This window comes from Pituophis catenifer, unplaced genomic scaffold (genome assembly GCF_029215685.1).
Source record: "Pituophis catenifer annectens isolate HBS135680 unplaced genomic scaffold, rPitCat1.0.hap2 SCAF_6, whole genome shotgun sequence".
Taxonomy (NCBI): domain Eukaryota; kingdom Metazoa; phylum Chordata; class Lepidosauria; order Squamata; family Colubridae; genus Pituophis; species Pituophis catenifer.
In genome coordinates this window covers 33,264,839-33,285,335 of record NW_027256886.1, presented here as the reverse complement: position 1 = coordinate 33,285,335, position 20,497 = coordinate 33,264,839, and the positions used below count along the sequence as shown (strand labels likewise).

At 34.6% G+C, this 20,497-nt stretch overlaps 1 protein-coding gene across 1 annotated transcript in view; it reads left to right on the top strand.

The window, feature by feature from the left end:
* CLSTN2 (calsyntenin 2) overlaps positions 1-20,497 on the top strand; it is a 250,974-nt gene that overhangs the window by 178,019 nt on the left and 52,458 nt on the right. Inside the window, exons 6-8 of the mRNA XM_070945192.1 lie at positions 3,212-3,397; positions 4,224-4,472; positions 4,735-4,856. Coding sequence (XP_070801293.1) covers positions 3,212-3,397; positions 4,224-4,472; positions 4,735-4,856 — 557 coding nt within the window. The remainder of the gene's footprint in view (positions 1-3,211; positions 3,398-4,223; positions 4,473-4,734; positions 4,857-20,497) is intronic.

The following is a 20,497-nucleotide window of genomic DNA, read 5'->3' as shown; positions in this document are numbered from 1 at the left end:
ACTTCCCACCTGGACTACTGCAACGCTCTCTACATGGGGCTCCCCCTGGGGTGCACCCGGAGGCACCAGCTGGTCCAGAACGCGGCCACGTGGGGGATTATGGGGGCGATGAGGCGTTCCCATGTGACACCTCTTCTGCGCGAGCTGCACTGGCTCCCGGTGGTCTTCCAGGTGTGCTTCAAGGTGTTGGTGACCACCTTTAAAGCGCTCCATGGCTTAGGGCCGGGGTATTTACGAGACCGCCTTCTGCCACCAATAGTCTCCCACCGGCCAGTACGCTCGCACAGAGTGGGCCTCCTCAGGGTGCTGTCCGCCAGACAATGTCGGCTGGCGACCCCCAGGGGGAGAGCCTTCTCTGTGGCGGCACCCACCCTCTGGAACAACCTCCTCCCAGAGATACGTACAATAACAGACCTCCAGATTTTTCGTCAGGCCCTGAAAACCTATTTATTATTAGCTGGGCTGGCTTGAGTTAAATTTTAAATTGATTTTAAATTGGATTGTTTTAATTTACGGCCAAAATATTTAATTATTTTAAACTGTTTTTTTTTTAAAAAAAAGTTGTATGTTCTGTTTTTTACTTTGGCTGTTCACCGCCCTGAGTCCTATTTGGAGAAGGGCGGTATAGAAATGGAAACAAACAAACAAACAAACAAACAAACAAACAAACAAATAAATAAATAAATAGGAGCAGATACTAGCATGTGATGGTTTCCTAATTACTGATCTTTTAAGATGCTAGCTGATCTCTGTCCTAGAATGTCCTGGCCTACAGTATCCATTGATTTATTATCTTAGTTTTCTGCCCATTTAGAGCAATTGAAGAATGGCCTTTTATTTTTCTCTATATAGTAATAAGTGGCCCACCCCAATCTAGGATTACAATGAAAAGGGGAAAACATTTTCTAAGCATCTTTATTGCAAAATCAAAAACAATTCCACTTTGGATCATTTAAAGGAAAGAATATTATTTTCATAGATTTTGCTGAGTGCTAGTTCAGCAAATGTTTTAAAATAAAATTAAGGTACTACTAAAACAAAATATAGCATTGACAAAATTTGCATATTAGCAACTTGTTCTGTCTTGAAAATCTTGCATAAGACTGAGTATACTAATTATAATTTAAGTTGACTATTACTTTAAAGAATGAGTGCAACACCTAAGTGTCTCTGACAATTAAGGGTTATAGTTGTAAAAATTCACTGGGGACATAGGAATTTTAATAGTGATTGTTGTTTTGAATCATTAATTTTAGTGATTACTACAATTCAGTATGAAAAGTCTCTAATATGTATTTGCAAATGTATATTTGGGTAAAAGCTGGCAGTATTGTTAAAAGTAGGAGCCCTTTATGATTGAGTCTCAATTTGAAATCATGTAATTGTAATTCAGTCATCCTGATTAAAGTAGAATATTCCTTAGAGGACTTTCTTTGAAACAACATGGCCTGATTGCTTTTGTCCAAGGTCTGTAAAGGTATTAATGTTCTACTCTGCACTGAGCTTAAATAGAGTTAAGTTTACAGGTTGCAAATAAAACTGTAACATGTTGAAATTTATGACAAATCATAGGACTATTTTATTCTGGGAAATTCTGAACTGCTGTCATCACTTCTTCACATGGCACACTGAATCATATTAACCTATATTAATGTAGGAATGTATAATTTTTTCTTAGAGGAAAGAACGGAGAGAAATATTAATAAACAGTAATGTGTATTACATTAATGTGTTTGGCAATGTATTATGACATAAATTTAAAAACTCTGTAAGAATTTTTAAAAATATAGAAATGCATGACTCTTTATCTTGTATCCTTCCATTATACATAAATATATGAACAAATCCACAGCATTGGAAAAATCTAGCTAAACATATCTTTAGATCAAGCGCATTGAGTGATATCATTCATCTTATAGCAATGACTCTTATTGCAAATCACTATATTTGACCCATTGTGCAAGTGTTTCTGAGTCTACTTCATCCATGTCTGTATTAGAATTTTTGTGGGTAGGGGAGGACAATCAGAATCATCAAACTGTTAAAAATGTTTATATCCCTCAGAATATTACAGAACCAAAAGAGTTATTAATATAAAATAACTTTGGTAAATTTATAGCTAGTCTATTTGCATACTTTAATAAGAACAGTGTGGCTTAAATTTTTGCAATGAGGAAGATAAAAGGTCTTGGTCAAAAGAATGGAGGCAAGGACTGAATTAGTAATACACGAATATGCATAGTTATACATAAGTAAAGTTCACTTGAAGTTCACTGAAATATAAATGCATTTATGAGTTTCTTTAGAGTATGTACAGTATGTGTTTGCCATTTCATAAGCAAGGACACAAAGTAGTCCTGCTTCTGTATTTGTAGAGCATTCCACAGGTGGATATAATCTTAGAGGAATCAGGATTTTCTTTCCTGGAATACACTAAGAGTTCCTGGCCAAGGAAAATTTTATCAACAAGCATGAACTATCCTCATATATACCTTCAATGCACAAGGAAGTTTATTAAAACCTATCTATGCAGCTAGTTTGCAGCAAGGTTTGTAGGCTCACAGGATAAGACAGATGCCTGATGGGGAAAAATAAGATCTGAGCTAGAATCTAAAGAATAGGAAAGCAATGTAAAGCCACATTCAAGCATCATCTAAACTTAACTTTAATTCCCTGCAGCTATCATCCAGATGATTGAAGGTTTTCCTGTAATATTTCAGCTTTCAATACAAATGTCTGCAAGACAAAAGCTAGCCCAGCTTATCTCCTGCATGCATTCAGATGAATGATTGCTTGGAAAATGGAAGTTATTATAGAAATGTGGTAATTCCAAACACCTGAACAAATTGAAAATGTACAGTATGTATGATTTCAGTGTGTACTCCCTTTGAGTAGAATGGAACTAAAACAAATTTCTTTATTATAAAATCTTATTTTGGTAGCTTTTGAACAGCTTCCCAACAATTTTGACTTAAGTTCTTTATTGCATACGCAGCTGAGAACAAAGAAATCTTCAATTGCATTTCATTTTTTTAATGACATATTTTTAAATTTCACTTCTGTCTAGGTATTTGTTTTTTAAAAAACACAAGCTTCTGTTCACACTTCTGTTTCTAAAAGTGCACAAAATACAAAACAAATGTCTACAGAGATATAAAATATGTTATATTATTGGCCATGTTGTAGTATGTAATAATATTTCTATTTTTAGACTGGAAAAGGCATATTGAATACAAACCTGGTTCTGGAAGCATACCTTTATTTCCTATTATTCACCTGGAGACTTGTGATGGACCAGTTTCTTCTATCCATGCCACTGTTGAGCTTCAGACCAACTATATTGGAAAAGGCTGTGATCGCGAAACATATTCGGAGAAATCTCTGCAGAAATTATGTGGTACATATTAATTTATGTATAATTCTGGGTGTTTATGAGCTGGTAGTGACAGTGCTGGTGTTTATGTAGAAACTAAAAGGCACATTTCTTTTCTGTTAATATTCGATTATATGGGGACAAGGATCACATGTCTGCAATTAGCAGTCCTAAAGTCAGTAATAAGTGCATATATAATTCAAATAAACAATATTCTGAAAAAAAAAATGAATTTGCTGGTACCAAGTCAGCAAAAAATCTTATTTTGAAATATTTGCTGCATTTTTATGAGTAGAAATTTCAACATCTCTATATCAAGGAAAATAGGTCATTTATTTATGCAGAAGGATACAGATGTCCATATATCCAGCTTGTTAACTAATTAATGCAATTCTTTTACTGGGGCTCTGCAAGAATGATGGGAAGACTCTTTAGATTTTTTAAAGTAATTTAAAAAGTTTGAAGAAAAAAATTATTGATTACTAGGTTGACAAATAGCCATTATCCACATGTTAACAATATGAATACAATGATTATATAGATCAAAGTTCTTTTTATAAATTAAAATTTATAAATTTTAATTTAAAGGGCTACTGGTCTATCTAGCATAGCCTCTTATCATTCTGACCAAGCAGTGGCTAACTACAAACCTACTTAATCCTGCTGTTGCCACTAATACTCTTTAAATGGACGAGAATCAAGCCTGGGAAGATTAAATGCAAAAAAAAAAAAAAGTATGTTATCATTAAAATGAGGCAATGAAGGGCGATCCTGGCTTTCATACACTGAATGTACATAACAGCTTTCTCATTAGTGTCTCATCAATCTCTTCATTGTATGTCATCCACAGGAGCATCTTCAGGTGCCATTGACCTATTACCAACACACAGTGCTGCAAATAACTGGACAGCTGGTCTTCTGATGGACAGCAATGATATGATTTTTAAATTTGATGGAAAGCAAGGTGCCAAAATTCCTGATGGAATAGTACCAAAGAATCTAACTGATCACTTTACCATCACCATGTGGATGAAACATGGCCCAAGTCCAGGATTAAGAGCAGAAAAAGAAACTATTTTGTGTAATTCTGATAAAACAGGTAACTCAAAATCTGTACTTCCTTCATTCTTCTTTCAAATTTAAATGTTCAATACAAGCAGATATTGAAAAACAACAAACTCTTACAAGAATTAGCCTCAAGATCTTTTTTTGCAATGAATCAAGTATTGATTTGTAATAATTTAGGTTCAAATAAATTAATTGTATATTAATGATTTTATAATTAATGATGTGTAATGATTTTAGTCAATCATTACACATGCCTATATATTTCTTATCTTGGTCTTTTTATTTTGTTTTAGAAATGAATCGACACCATTATGCACTTTATGTGCATAATTGTCGACTAGTATTTTTGTTACGGAAAGATTTTGACCAAGCTGATACCTTCCGTCCTGCAGAATTTCACTGGAAGCTTGACCAGGTACATAAATTAGCTTTAATTATAATTATAAATTTCTTCCGTAGTGTTACATGAAGAATGTATCAATACAGCAGAGTCTAAACCTGCATTTACCAACCTGAAATTTCTAGCTCTTAAAGTTCAGAATTCTCAAGAGCCCCAGGTTTGGGAAGGCCAGACTGAACAATTTTCTACTGCAGATAACAGTATCTAATCTTAAGTAAATCATGAATTATGACCGAGTGACTACTCTATTGGATGTTGTTTAAGTACATTAACCAGGATAATTTCAATTAATGAATGTTAAGAGTAAATAACTAGATAAAATAAAACTCTACCACTAAATTGGAGGCTATGGTTGCACATTAAATTATTCCTGTTTGTACCAAATTGTAGTCTTCCACCATTATTTTTTCTTTCCTTCAAGTTTTTCAAAATACTTATCTCAACTAAGATAAATAATATTTGTTTGGGGAGTTAAAAAGGTATTCACCATACAAAGCAATTTAGAGAAGCAGTTCTGAAGATTCCTTCAACTTCTCGATCAGAAAGTTTACAGAATTCGAAGCAGCAGCTGAATTGGAAGCTCAGCTGTTCAATGTCAGAACAGTCTCCAGGATCTTCAAAAGCAGTGTAACTTTTAGGCTGCAGAACTGATCCTGCAATGGCCCAGCCCATGCATGTGGATGTGATCTGAGATTACAATGGATATTTTCAGAGACTTTATTTTTCTGAATCTTTCAGCTCCTTCAACACATTTGTCCCATAGAGATGCCACACTCAATAAAATGTACAAGGTTGTGGCAACTCTAGTGAAAATTTATAATAAAGAAATATTTTCACTCTATTTAGACACCTGTGAGGTGCAGAAATTTTTTTTTCAAGCTGATTACTTATGATAGCCATGAGACCTCATGCATGTGAAGAGTTGGTTCTGAAGAAGGTTAACACAGTGCAATGTAATAAATCTCCTCAAATGGATAGATATTAGAAGTTTGAACACTTTGCAATTGAATTGAAAGAAATGTTCGTAGCTTGCATGAGTGACAGCATATCTCACAATGAATTTGCTATTAATTAAGGAGCCCAGTGCTATCAGACATCTGTGCAAGGTATAAGAAAAGATGTTATTGTTTTAAGAATCACCTTATGACTTTAATAAATAGTTATTTTAAAAAATAATAAGGTTTTTTTTTAAGTAATGCCGGTCTAAAAGAGGCTGCCTTAATGAATTGCTGAGAACTCTTGTGTTTTCATGAGGTCCAAAACACTTCCAAATCAGTTTTGAAATTTTGTATCAGTTGACAAGGCAACTTATTCCAACAATACATAAAAATAAACTAGAAAGTAAAAAGTTTTGCTATGACAATGTTCCTAAACTAGAATGTGATTCCCACATAATTTTCTACATTTATTATTAGTTTTGAAAATCTTTTTGTATATATTATACAAATAATTATACAAATATTATACAAATATTTTATATTATAAAATATATCAAATTTCTAATTAATTTTGGAAATCCTTTTTTTAATTCATTTACCAGTTCACTAAAATTTATTTAGATGTTTAGAATTTTAACAAAAATGATGGGAGTGATTATATAACAAAAAAGCTTTCATTTCAAAATTTAATTTAATTTTGATTTTAAACCAATAGCAATTTTAACTGTATGGTGTCTTTAAATATGTGCCTGTTTAGTGATATTTTTTCTTGTGATTGCAAGATGTCACCTTCCCATACCATACTTATGACGTTTCTCAATTATTTATTTAAGAAAACACAACTTGTTTACTTATTATAGACATATTTCTTATAGTGGATTGCAGATAGCCTAATTTTTTCAAAACCAACAAAAAACATCAAGAATATCACATGAGTTCAGAATGCTATAAGTAGCTGTAAATATGACCCCCCCCCAACATTTGGTCATATGACCATGGAGAGATGATCATTTATGATTGCTGGGGGTACTTTACAAGATATAAAATCCTCTTTCCATGGTCATCCTAACTTTGAACTATTGTAAAAGCAACAACTGCCTGTATCATTCATTCAGTTTGGTTAATTGAATTTGCAAGATAATTAGCAGAAGCCTCTTTTGTATTGAATCAATTCTTCTTTATTTTAATTTTCATACATTACAGTAATGCTTATTTGAGAGTCGTTACAGATTAAATAGTGATTGTGCCTGCAATTCTATACCCTCAGAGAAATAAAACCTATTTAATTAAGAAAACTATATTGCACAGCATGAGGTGATTTTATATGTGTCCACTGAATATCGTGTACAAGATATTATTTACAATCTATATTTGAAGATAAATGTATAGTAGTTAATGTAGTAATTCCATACAGTGTAGCTTCCTTATATGAGCAACTGATAAATTGACTCCAAAATTCTTGTTATGAATGTATAAAATGACTCAGAGAAGAACAAGAATTGCTTTTCAGTTCAGTTAGAACTGCTGTCAGTCTTTCTGCTTGTTGTTGGCTAGATTTAGAAGGATCCACTTTTAGCGAAAATATATTTTTCTTCTGCATTTATTTCTTTTGCTGCTTTACTAGACCCAACAGTTGATTTAAAAAATGAAAACAGTGATTAAGTGCCATTATACTGATTATTAAAGAACCCTGATCTGCAAATTCATTGGGATATTTAAAAAATCTAATATAAACATTTACTTAATGGTTTTATATATTTAACATATTCTATATGTCAGGTTAGGATTAGGGTTAGGGTTAGATGACACGAATATGTATATTACAATGAATTAATATTTTATTAATTCCTTTAGTTTATTTTAATTTATGATTAATATATGAAATGGCCAATTCTGGCATAGAATCAGCTGAATGTCTACTTTACTTTAGGTGTCACATCTGATAAGATAGTAAAGATTTATTTTAATAAATTCATTGTTACGTTTTCTTTCTCAGTTGAGATCTTTACTAACCATTCATATTTTGAGGTGAAATTTCTTATATCCATTCCTATAGATGGATAAACATGACTATAAAGCATACATTTAACCATATATGATATTTGCTGTTTCTAAAAGACCAGGAATCCCAGTTCAAAATATTTTTCCAGTCATGTTAACCTTTTCATCTTCTGCAGGACAACTCTGTTCTCTTATCCTTAACCTGCATAATAACTGTTTGTGGCAGATTGCTGCTTACATTCTCTGCATTTTTGATCTTACATTCAGAAGAATCTACCAAGTGTCTCTGTAATTTTCCAGACATCAACTGAGATCTGAAACAAAGTTTCAGGGACACACAAGACTACACAAAATATTGACAACCCTTTGGTGACCCACAGTGAAACTAAATATCATAGTACCAAAGTTCAGAAGCAAAATCATTGATTTTCTGGCATGATTTTCCCCATTTTGTTCATAATTTTTTGTTCTTCAAATAATGTATCCCCAAAGAAAGAGGAAAAAACTTTTAGTCCTACCTTTGCAATACCCTGCTTACTCTTAATCATTAGGGCAGAGAACCAATTGTTAAATTACTTGAATCCCACCACATGTTCTACTACTTACTAGGAAGAACAGTAAAGTTAATTGACCTGTATACTTTTTTAGATTTCAGATTATTGTAGTTAACTTGACTTTAATATAAGGTGACCAGACGTCCCGCTTTTGGCGGGACAGTCCCGCTTTTGAGCAATTTGTCCCGCGTCCCGCAGCGTTTTAAAAAAGTCCCGATTTTTCATTCTGCCTCCTGGTTCCCGGCTGCCTCCTGAATCCCCGCTGATGGCTGGAGGGAAAAAACCTGTTTAAACTCTTGCCGCGGGGCTTCAAAGGGCCGCCCTACCTTAATTAGCTCGGCTTCCCCCTCTCAGCTGATTTGCACAGGGCTCTGCTCTGGCTAAATTGCTCAGCAGGTTTTTTTTTCTCTTTGTGCAAACCAAGCTCAAAACGAAAGTGAAAGTAAAACAGGCTGTTGGCTTTGCGGTTTGCTTGCAACGTTGGAAAATTAGGCAGCAGATTTATTTTCCTTTTCCTCACCAAAAAAGGTAAGTGCAAACAATGGAAAATTATTTAGGGCAAAAGAGGAGAGTTCAAGATTTTAAAACACAAAAGAAAAAAAAGCTCTTTTTAACTAGGGAATTGTAATAATTGAGATATTATTAATTGTATACTGTGTTGAAAGCAGAAATGGTTAAGTTGTGGTTTGGAGGAATATATGGGGGAAATTATTTGGTTTATTATTATTGGTAAGTATAATTAATTGATTTGTAAGAAATTGGATTGCATGGAAATAATTGGAATATTCATGTTCATATTGATTAATATACAAAAAAGATAGATAACTAATTGATTTATATTAAAATGTTGAATTTGTATTAAACAACTGTATTACATAATTACATAATTAACCAATGTGAGGATGGATATAAAAATAGATGACAATGGGAAGGGGTATAAAATAGAATAGAAGGGAAAAATTGAATTTGATTAAGATTAGAGATGAGGATGAAGGCTAATATTGTTTTTTTAAAAAAATAGATGAGGAATAAATATGGCAAAAAGGAAATATAGAAATTGTAAATTTAATTGAAATGACTAAACACTGTTTAAATTTGTGAACCAGCCAAATATTCTGTTCAAAGAAAATACATTGTATGTATGTGTGTTTCTAATTATTGCTATTTATTCATATTTGTTCTCTTTTATTCTTTAAAGTTTAACAATTCATTCTTTATCTTAATATCTTTATATTTGTTTGGGGTTGGCTTTCTTCCCTTTCATCTTTTTTATTGTACAGCAATCTTTCTCCTCAAACCTACCACCTCTCTTTTCTTTCCTTCTTACTTTCTCTTCCCCCCCTCTTCTTCTCCTCCCTACTTGCTCTTCCTTTCTCCTTCTCCTCCTCTCTTCCTCCCTCTCTTAACCATCACTCCTACTCTAATTTCCCTTCCCTTCCTTCATCCCTCTCAATTACTGTATCCTTTTATGCATATGGACTACTCAGAGGGCTGAAAAAGTTATTTTTGACTGGTCCTCGCACTTTTGACCAGTCCTCGAACTTACGACTGTCCTCACATTTTACATTTTTGCCCTATCTTGTCATCATGGTGAAGAGAAGCAATTGTGAAATGAGTGACATGGTTGTTAAGAATGCTGCACGGATATAAATGTGAGGATGGTCATAAGTGTGAGGACCAGTCAAAAGTGTGAGGACCTGTCAGAAATGACTTTTTTCAGCCCTCTGGTTAGTCCTTTTGTGCATATGGACTACTCAGAGGGCTGAAAAAGTTATTTTTGACTGGTCCTCGCACTTTTGACCAGTCCTCGAACTTACGACTGTCCTCACATTTTACATTTTTGCCCTATCTTGTCATCATGGTGAAGAGAAGCAGTTGTGAAATGAGTGACATGGTTGTTAAGAATGCTGCATGGGCATAAATGTGAGGATGGTCATAAGTGTGAGGACCAGTCAAAAGTGTGAGGACCTGTCAGAAATGACTTTCCAGCCCTCTGAGTAGTCCCTATACACATAGCCATGGCCACCCGGTCACATGACCAGCTAGCCACGCCCACCCAGTCACATGGCCTCCAAGCCACGCCCACACAATAAGCCACGCCCACAATGGTGTCCCTCTTACCAATGTTAAAATCTGTTCACCTTACCCTATACACATAGCCATGGCCACCCGGTCACATGACCAGCTAGCCACGCCCACCCGGTCACATGACCAGCTAGCCACGCCCACAAAATAAGCCACGCCCACAATGTCCCTCTTTACCAATGTTAAAATCTGGTCACCTTACTTTAATATAAATTACTAAGTTATGTACAACTCTAGTATTTTAAGCAAGGGAATTTCAATTTTAATAGCATAGTAACATAGATCTTATCAGTTAGAAACTGCATATTATTTATACAACTGACTAAATTATCAATAAATCTGGGTTATTCATTAGTATCTTCTAAATACAAATGTCTAGCTCTGAAATATTATAATTATGTTCAACTTCATATTTATATTCCTTCTGACAAAAGTTTTGGCCCTTAATGTATGTAGTCACGAAACAAGTTGTATCCAAGAAACAACTATAAACATTACTGGCTACTTAAAAATACCCACATTTTAATAGAATAAAACAGAATAGCAGTAATCTGATTCTTTTTCTTTAGAAGCTTACATTTGTCAACATTTGACTTTTTCAGCTAACCTTCAGAAAATGTGTTTAGAGATATTGAACTCCAGTAATATCAGCAGTCTTTCCTGGGAGCTAGCATCCTTATAAAATGGTTTATTTTGACAAAATAATTATCACATAGGTTTAACAGATAACTAATTATTCTGTTTGTGATGTATGGTATATAATCAACCCGTCTCTCTCAAATGTTTTACTATATAATTAAATAGCCAGAAGATAATATTTAAATAAAGTAATTTTTCCTAGAGTTGGGGGCATGTAACTTATTCATTGATCTCTTATTTTAAACAATTAAAATAAAGGACCACATTTCTAAATATATTCATTATATATTCTGGGTATAAAATGGGAAATATTTCAATATATCTGAGTACATTATTCTCATGTAATTAGCACTTACTTTTATATATAAAAATAACTTTGTCTTGAAAGTCCATAGTTAACAATGATACATTTTACATTCTACATTTAGAAAACAAAAATGTTCATCCAGATCTCATCTTTTTATTTCTTTGCCTTTATTTCCCTTCCTTGTCTGGCTTTATTTAGCACACAAGACAAACTTGGCAGCTGTCATAAGGTTAAGTAAGATCAATTAGTACTTCAATTGTAGACCACCAGGAAATTCTTGGGCTGTATGTTAGACTGGGAAGTGAAAAAAATACACAAGGCAATAGCAAGTATCATCTATACACAGCCAAGAAAACTACATGACAGTATTTATGAAATTATCAAATTTCATAAATAACTCGAAGATATTTGACATTAATCTTTACTGCAATAATAACTCATTTGTTGTGAATGGGACCGGTTGGTGGAAGGAGGGAAAGAGTCACACTATATGTATTCTAATTGTGAAAAAGATCTAAAGAAAAACAGGTCTTATAAAATCAAGAGTATTGAATGATAGAATATTGCAGGCAGTAAATTCAGTGTAGCATTTATTCATGTATTTACTAATAGCAAAACAATTTATTAATGGAAATTATCAAAGGAGATTTATTTAATTTATTTGTATTTCATCTTTATTATTTTTACAAATAACTCAAAATGGCAAACACATCCAACACCTTCTTCCTCCTATCTTCCCCACAATAACAACCCCATGAGGTGGGTTGGGCTGAAAGAGAGTGACTGGCCCAAGATCATCCAGATGGCTTTCATGGCTAAGGCAGGATTTAAACTCATCATTTCCAGGTTTCTAGCCTGGTGTCTTAACCACTAGACCAAAATTATTTATTTATTTATTTATTTATTTATTTATTTATTTATTTATTTATTTATTTATTTATTAATTATATACAGTGTCAGGGTTCCAAGTAACACCCCCAATGAAATCAAAACTCCAAGGCTGGCATTTTCTTCAAAGCTTGATTTTATTAGAGATGTCATTTTGGCACATCTGGGAAAACCCAAAGTAAAGTCAAAGTTCCATCTGCTGAATCCACATGGTCCAATCCAGTGGTGGGTTTCAAACATTTTTACTACCGGTTCTGTGGGTGTAGCTTGGTGGGTGTGGCATGGCTTGGTGGGCATGGCAGGGGAAGGATATTGTAAAATCTTCATTCCCTCCCCACTCCAGGGGACGGTTACTGCAAAATCCCCATTTCCTCCTGATCAGCTGGGACTCGGGAGGCAGAGAATAGATAGGGGCGGAGCCAGTCAGAGGTGGTATTTGCCAGTTCTCGAACTACTCAACATTTTTGCTACTGGTTCTCCAGAACTGGTCAGAACCTGCTGAAACTCACCTCTGGTCCAATCGGGTCGCTGTCCCAACCGTAGTTGACTCTCAGTCACACCTCTCCAGGTGCAGGCTGAATGTCCTTGACTCACATGGGAAAATATATTGTTATGGCTATACAACCCCACACTGTCTCCACCACCACCCTTCCTTTTCGCACAGCTTGCCCATCCATCGCTTTGGCAGCCCTGAAGCTCCAAGTAAAGATAGCTTCAGGGCTGACATACAATATATTTGGGTGTATGTCTTCCTAATGTATTTGGAGAATTTGTAACCTACTCCAATCAGAGGTATATAATTCCATCTTCATAAACTCGTATGAAAATAATAACAAAGTAAATAATCTACATAAATTGATAAAATCATATATCTAAGACTGGGAATGCACAATCATCCAAGTGCATAATTAAAACACATTTAGTTCCTGGAGAGAACATACCTCAGGACCAAGGGTTAAATGCTCCCGGTTTGGACCAGATCACCTGATCTCATAGCAATGGTGGCGGGTGGTTCAGAGAACCGGTAGCAAAAATCCCCATGCCCTGCTGAGCCATGCAATCATCAGAGGCTTTTTTTTAATTTTTAAAAGCATTTTTTCTACAACCTCTTCAACCGGAAAAAATGCTTTTAAAAGTAAAAAAAAAAAAAAAAACACCTTCTGATTATCATGCGTCTCAGCTGGGCTCGTCAGAGGCTTTTAAAAGGATTTTTTACAACCTCTTTGGCCAAAGTTTTAAGACCATGGTTTTAAAGGGAAAAAAAAAAGTTGGCCACATCCACCCAGTCACATTACCCACCACCACCCAGCCATGCCACAGAATAACACAGTAATAACAAATTTTACATTTCACCAGGTCAGGGCGTAATAAGATAGGCAGGTCTTGATATTAAAGTGAAAACAAGTGGGCTGTTCAGTTTTTGGGAGGAAAGTTATTCTGAAGGGGGGGGAGATACATTTGAGCAGAAATTGAAAAAAACTTGTCTTTTGAGGATACTTCAGTTTAGATTCCTGCAGTGAACTAGGCTTGGAGTCGATGGCCCAAATGGCCTCATTTTAAATCTAGGATACTGTGGTCCCTCATGTGGTTAGTCTTTTGACACATTTCATTCACACAAGAAACAACAAGTCTTAAAACTGTCATTTGAGGCCCCACATCACATGACAGTCATATCTGGGCCACCATTAAAAACTAGCTCATATGTATTCTGATCTGCATGATTGCCCCCTCTCTCTTTCTCAAGAACATAGTGTTTTTTGCATGGCATGCTAAATGTGATTTTAGAGCAGAAATAAAATATTTCAGGAATCTTTCTTGCTAAGGGTCATGATGGATTCAGTTGTGATATATAATTATGTCCCAAAAGGAACAGAATGGGATTTTATTTCATGCTCCAACCTGGGTTTATTGTTGTTGTTTTATTTTTGCCTTTGCTATTGAATTTCAGCAGCATATTTGGCTCATATTCCAGGGGTCATGTGCCCCTTTACAAGATTCCTTCTGTCTTAGAGAGATGTGCAAACAAGAGCTGAGTCTTAAAAGATCAAGACAATGAAATGTAATGCCTTTCCATTCAATCATGTATAGTGAAAAACATAGGCATCAACTAACTTTGGCATATAATTTACTGTATAAATGAGGAAACAGGTCCCTTCATTCAAAACTTTGTTCCTCTATTTTTAATGTAATTATTTGGCTGGAAAGTAATATTCAGTATGTTTAGAAACATTCCATCCTAGCAGCACTTGAACCACTAGAAATCAGATGTTCTATAACAAAAAGAAAAGGTGTGAATTGTACAATAGTAGACTATTTATTTAATTTTTATCTCATTGTTATTTGAACAACTCAAGATGGGTTACATACCTAATATCCCCAAAACAACCTTGTAAGATGCTTTGTGCTGAGAGAAAGTATATACTGTATAGACAGCATCATGCATATGTAATCAGTCCTTCAAATAATCTAGCCTAAATGTTCAATGCTTTAAAGGTTAAAATAGCAGTGGTCCCAGATGTGTTACATTGCTAGTGACAGCATATTATAATGACATAGGCAGTCTCCTTTGCTATATTCTGTATCAGACAAAACTTTTCATAGTTGGAAATGTATCCTATACTTCTTTTGTGTTATGAAATGTATTTTTGTCTAGCACATGACAGTATATGTCAATTTATGCAACTCTTGCTGGATCTGTAGATGGCATACCCATCTGAAGTGATAAAACTCACTTCTAGCCTCCAGGAAATCTAAATTTGCAATAAGCAAGCTACAGAATCATTTGTCATGGAGTCATTTAGGTTCCCAACCAAGATAATCTTATTTGCAGTAAGATTCTGTTTATTCAGAATCTACTACTAAAATTACAGAGATTCCTTATACTGTGTAAATGAAAAGAGAGTTTCAGAAATGTGAAGTAGCATGCAAAAGCTGGGTCCCAAATATATTGTCTGGTTGTTCGTTTGCCATTTTCAGAACTTAATACTATAGCAAATTCTAGAAAGAAGAAATCATAGACCTGAAACTGTTAATTGTACATACTTTTAATTTAGAATTAAATTAAATATTCTGTATTTCAAGGAAACAAACCTCATAAAATAGAAAAAAGTCTCCCAATGATCTCCTATTGAATTACTAGGCAATTTTCAAATAATCATTTAGGAAGTCTGTTGGAATCATTGCAAATAATACAGAACAATGAGGAGCTTTATCTTAATTAATGCAGCAGTTCTTTTCTGTGGTGTACTTAAGCAAGAGTACACAATTATTGTGATAAAATTTTAAAAGATATAGACTATTGTATATGATAATATAAACTTTGCTCCATCTCTGGCTTAGAAGGGGTTAGGGTTAAGATTAGTATATATCATGGGATACTCCAGTGTTGGCGAACCTTTTGGTCACAGAGTGCTGAAACGGGAGCATGTGGGGAGCACTGGAAACCAGAAGAGCAATTCCTGGTGCACATGCGCGTGCCGGGAAACTGAGCTTCCGGTTTCCAGCACATACATGTGCACCGGTCACCTGGTCTTCCAGTTTCTGGTTTGCATGCATGCCTGAAGACCAGCTGGCATGCATGCTAGGGAGCTGCTGTTCCAGTTTCCAGTGCTCCCGTGCGCATGAAGACCAACTGACCGGTCCCGGAACCTGGAAGAGCAACGTGCGACAGCTGGCATGCCTGGAGAGATGGCTCTGTGTGCCACTTCTGGCATGTGTGCCATAGGTTCACCATCACAGGGATATTCTGTCTGAAACAAGCAAGTAAAGATTCTGTTTTATTTTTTTAATTTATTTCAGTGCTATGTGAGAACCATTAATTGCAGTTAATTCTAATTCTGGTTTTGTTTAAACAAAACAGTGTCAAAAACCAGGAAGGTATATCTTTTTTTAAGTAAGCTGTAACTGTAATGAACCTCAGATCAGATGTAAACATGAAAACAACAAAAGTTTTTCATAGGAGGAAAGGAAAAGAAAATTTAATACACTGTGACTATGTGGGAGGATTTTGTTTGTTTGTTTGTTTGTTTGTTTTGTTTTTTGCAACACCACGCCAGGGCTCTAGCATGATATTCTAATGAGACCAGAATGTGCACATTTCTGAATAAAAACTAAATGTGCTTTAATGTTTTGAAACAGGTTTGTAAGTCAGAAGGTTCTAATTAGGATTAAAGAAAGTACATCACTCATATTCACCTAGTATTTTTATCCCAAGCTTTTGGCCAATAGTTGTCTTCTTGCTTTACTCACTTATATTAGTATAGTATAACCAAAGCCTTTATAATCCTGCATACAGATTTGTAGATTTCATTTTCAAAGCTTTTTTAAAAAAATAGCAGGGGAAAGGAAATGGATTACACTTCCAACCAGGAAGGTAAATGTGAATAGCAGCTGAGTAGCAGCTGAAATATAAATGCATGCTGTAGAATAAGGATTTACATAAATAATACCTGTAGAGATTATAGCAAGGTTTAAAATTTATTAGTAATATCCCTAAGCACATGTCTCTGGAAATGAAAACATTTAACAAATTCAGAGATATGAGCTCTATTTTCCACTGGGGCAGAATTTATTATTTAAATTATTCAGGGGAGGTTTATATATATAGTCACAAAGATATGTGATATGCCAACTAATTTCTAATTATGTTAGCCAGAAGTTCTCCACTGGGAACACTTTGTTTTCTTCAATCAGAGTAAAGCAATTCACATATTACGGTTGCTAAAAATATATTTATTATATTACCAGAGTTCATAATGTGGGAGTTTAAAGAGAAAATTAATTTTCTTGGATCACATCTACTGAATATTTAACATATATCATGTAACTGAAATCAAATAACGGTCTGTAGATAAAACAGTGAATTCCAGTCATAGTATTAATCTCTCCTACAGAAATGATACCTTGACATACATAAGATTAGAGAATTGTATGAAAAGAAACCATATAGTATATGACCATAATAAAGGTTAATTTTTATTTCTTGACTTCAAACTTAAAACAGGTGCCTAATATTAAACAGGTGAATAGTATTTCCTTTTTTTAATTTGGACATATATTTATGTGTTTATAGGTGTTACATATTATCCTTTTGCATCAAAAGAAATAACTTCCATTGCCCTTCTTGTTAGTGAAACTATACAGGAGGTCAAAAATTTGGCTTCTGAGCCACATACAAACTTCCAGTAGGTTTTGGGGTACTCCACAATCTCACTTCCTGTCTGCTTCTCCACCAGCCCATCATTGATTTTCCCAGCCACTCATGTTTTGTTTTGTTTCTTCTCTCCCCCTTCCTTTCTCAGTGGCTTCTCAAAGGTTTCTCCAAATTTTACCTCCATGGTGCTCTCTGTTCTTTATTCAGACATAAAGAACAAATATTTTTTAGATTTATTTTTACCTATTAATGGGGATGTTGATTTTATGGAAGATCTGCATTAGGTTTTCCATATTTTTGATATTCCTGTGTTCAAACTCACAGTGAATAGTCAGCATGCATTCATAACCTAGACACAAACTAGTCTTTCTCTTCCAGTCTAAAATTTCAGATGTCATTTGAATTTAACATAATAGTGATCACAAAATAGTGATACAAAAAAGAGGCAGATTTCCTTCGCTCTTTCCTCCATAAGATTTAAATTTGAACCCTTTAATGAAAATGATAGAATTCCGGAAAGTAGAATAAGGTGCTGTACCTGAACTGGAAAACAAATAGAATCTGCTATCTTTCCAACAATTCTGATAAAAATAATGATATTTTGTTTACTTGCTTATTCTAACTCAGTTAGAAACCAGGAGACTATGATATTTATATATGCCAACATTTGGCATGAAAGCTGGCTGGGTGACCTTGAGCCAGACACTTAATCTCAACTAAGAGCATCAGGCTCAGGTAATAAATAAATCAGGCAATTCCCTTGGGAGCCAAATTGATCAACATTTGGTAGATCTTAAAAAAGGGGACTCTGCACTTGTGGGAAAAAGCTGGGGGTGGGGGAGTTGTGTACTATAGGTTGGCAAACAGCAAAGAGAAAGTAGAGATGCTGTAGAAGGATGAACCACTGTTTGTGAATGAATGAACATTTTCCTTTCACTCCTGAGATCCTTGGTGACAGAGAGAATATTTATTTCAACCAATGATCAGATAAACATGGGAAATGGTTTAAGACAGGGATCTCCAAACTTGGCAACTTTAAGACTTGTGGACTTCAACTCCCAGAATTTTGGGAGTTGAACTCCACAAGTCTTAAAGTTGCCAAGTTTGGAAACCCCTGGTTTAATACAACCCCACTTTCTCCCTTAATTATGTCCCATAAAACATAGAAGAAACTCAACAAACTTGGTATGCATGTGATGAATATGGTGCCAAATGTGTTAATTCAAGAAAACTGGAGGGAAACCTGAAAAAGTTTCCAATCTAAGCAGAGTCAATGACAGTCCCAGGATGAAACAATGGAATAACAAACTTTGGGCTTACTCCCTATAGGCAAGATATGCTGATGAAAGCTAAAAGGTGGAAGAAAAAGTCAGACCAGTTTCTGCAAAGAAGCACCCAGAACAAGTCCACTGTATACATTAAACAATGTTGTTTAAACCTGTTTTAGGAATAGAGGGTTGTTGAGACATGTTCAATGCTACAAGTCCTTAGAGAAGGAATAAAGTGTTTTCAGATGTAAAGAAACTGTGTTTGCCTATAAAAACAGAAGAAATATAAAGAAATATAAAATATATAAAAATGAGACAAAGAAAATAATCAAGACAAGAAAATATTGATATAAAAATTACAGAAATGTAATTGTAGGAATATGTAGAAATTGAATAACGAAATAAGAATTTATAGATTTAATGGTACGGTTTTACAAAATGTATAGCAATAGGAAACCAACAGATTAGACTGTACTAGGAAGTAGATGTATGCATAACATTAGCATTAAGATTAAATATAAGGCATAGCATAATTAACACTTTATTTGGTATAATGAAAGAAGTCCTAGGGGTACAAGAGCAACTTGTTTTCGTATCAGCTGAAAAAATCAGTTAACTTTAAAATTATGGAAACTTCATTATACAGAGTTACAGTAGATGTTTTGGGGCCCAGTAAACTTATACAGTCTTGTGCAGTCATGACCAAAATGGAGGAAAAGGCAGGAGATAGCTGTGCCACAGGTACCTACTGAACTAGTTAGATCTAAGCAGAATGCCAGCCTAACTTTGTGTTTTTCCATGTGCACTAGATTGTTTTTCTACAACAAGAGATAGCACCAAAAAAAGCACTAAATGAAGAAAATGCTACCTTTTTAATATGAATTTATATAGAAAGCCTCTAGGTCCTGTCATTGGAGAAGCAAAACAATTGTAGGAGCAATTGTAGGAGCTATTGCCAGACTGTCTGTTTCTGTCCAGTATCCTGGTATGTTCACAAGAAGTTGGAATTTTAAGAGCAATATTGTATTTTAAATTTCTCCTGATTTCTTAAAGGTTGAAAGTACCCCAGGATATTGTTAAGGCAGTTCCCACACACATATATATATATTTAATTTGATTTATATGCCGCCCTTCTCCGGAGACTCAGGGCGGCTTACAATGCGTTAAGCAATAGCCTTCATACTTTTGTATATTTATACAAAGTCAGCTGATTGCCCCCACAAACTGGGTCCTCAATTTACCTAGCTTAGAAAGGATGGAAGGCTGAGTCAACCTTGAGCCTGGAGGGATTCGATCTTACTTTAATTGCAGACAGTTGGTGTTAAATTACAGAGCTCTGTCTGTTGAGCTATTCAGGCTCCATATTAACACACAGTACATGATTTTGCAAGAGTGAAGACAATGGTAGCATATTCAAACATATGTAGATATAATTTGGAAGAATATTTTTACATTAAATAGACATTAAGTGGTTACAGCTTTAAAATCTATTCCTTAAGCATCCTTGACACATATTTGCCAGGGGTCACTGCATTTGCCTTGACAAGAACAGCCAATTCTCCAGAGAAATTCAACATGCTCATAAAGGTTCATTTGCTATGTATGTTCTACATTCTGTTTTATTTTGTCTTGAGAACTGAAATTAGCTGCCCTGAATATAAATGTTGCATATTAAAGTTCTTGAATGTTCTTACTGTTTCTTCTCAACGTGGAAACATTTTTACACCCTGCTCCCCTCAAAAAAATAAAAATAAAAATATGAATTTGATGAACCAATTGCATAAATCTACTATTTAAAAAAAATCAAAAGGAATATTAGGCTAT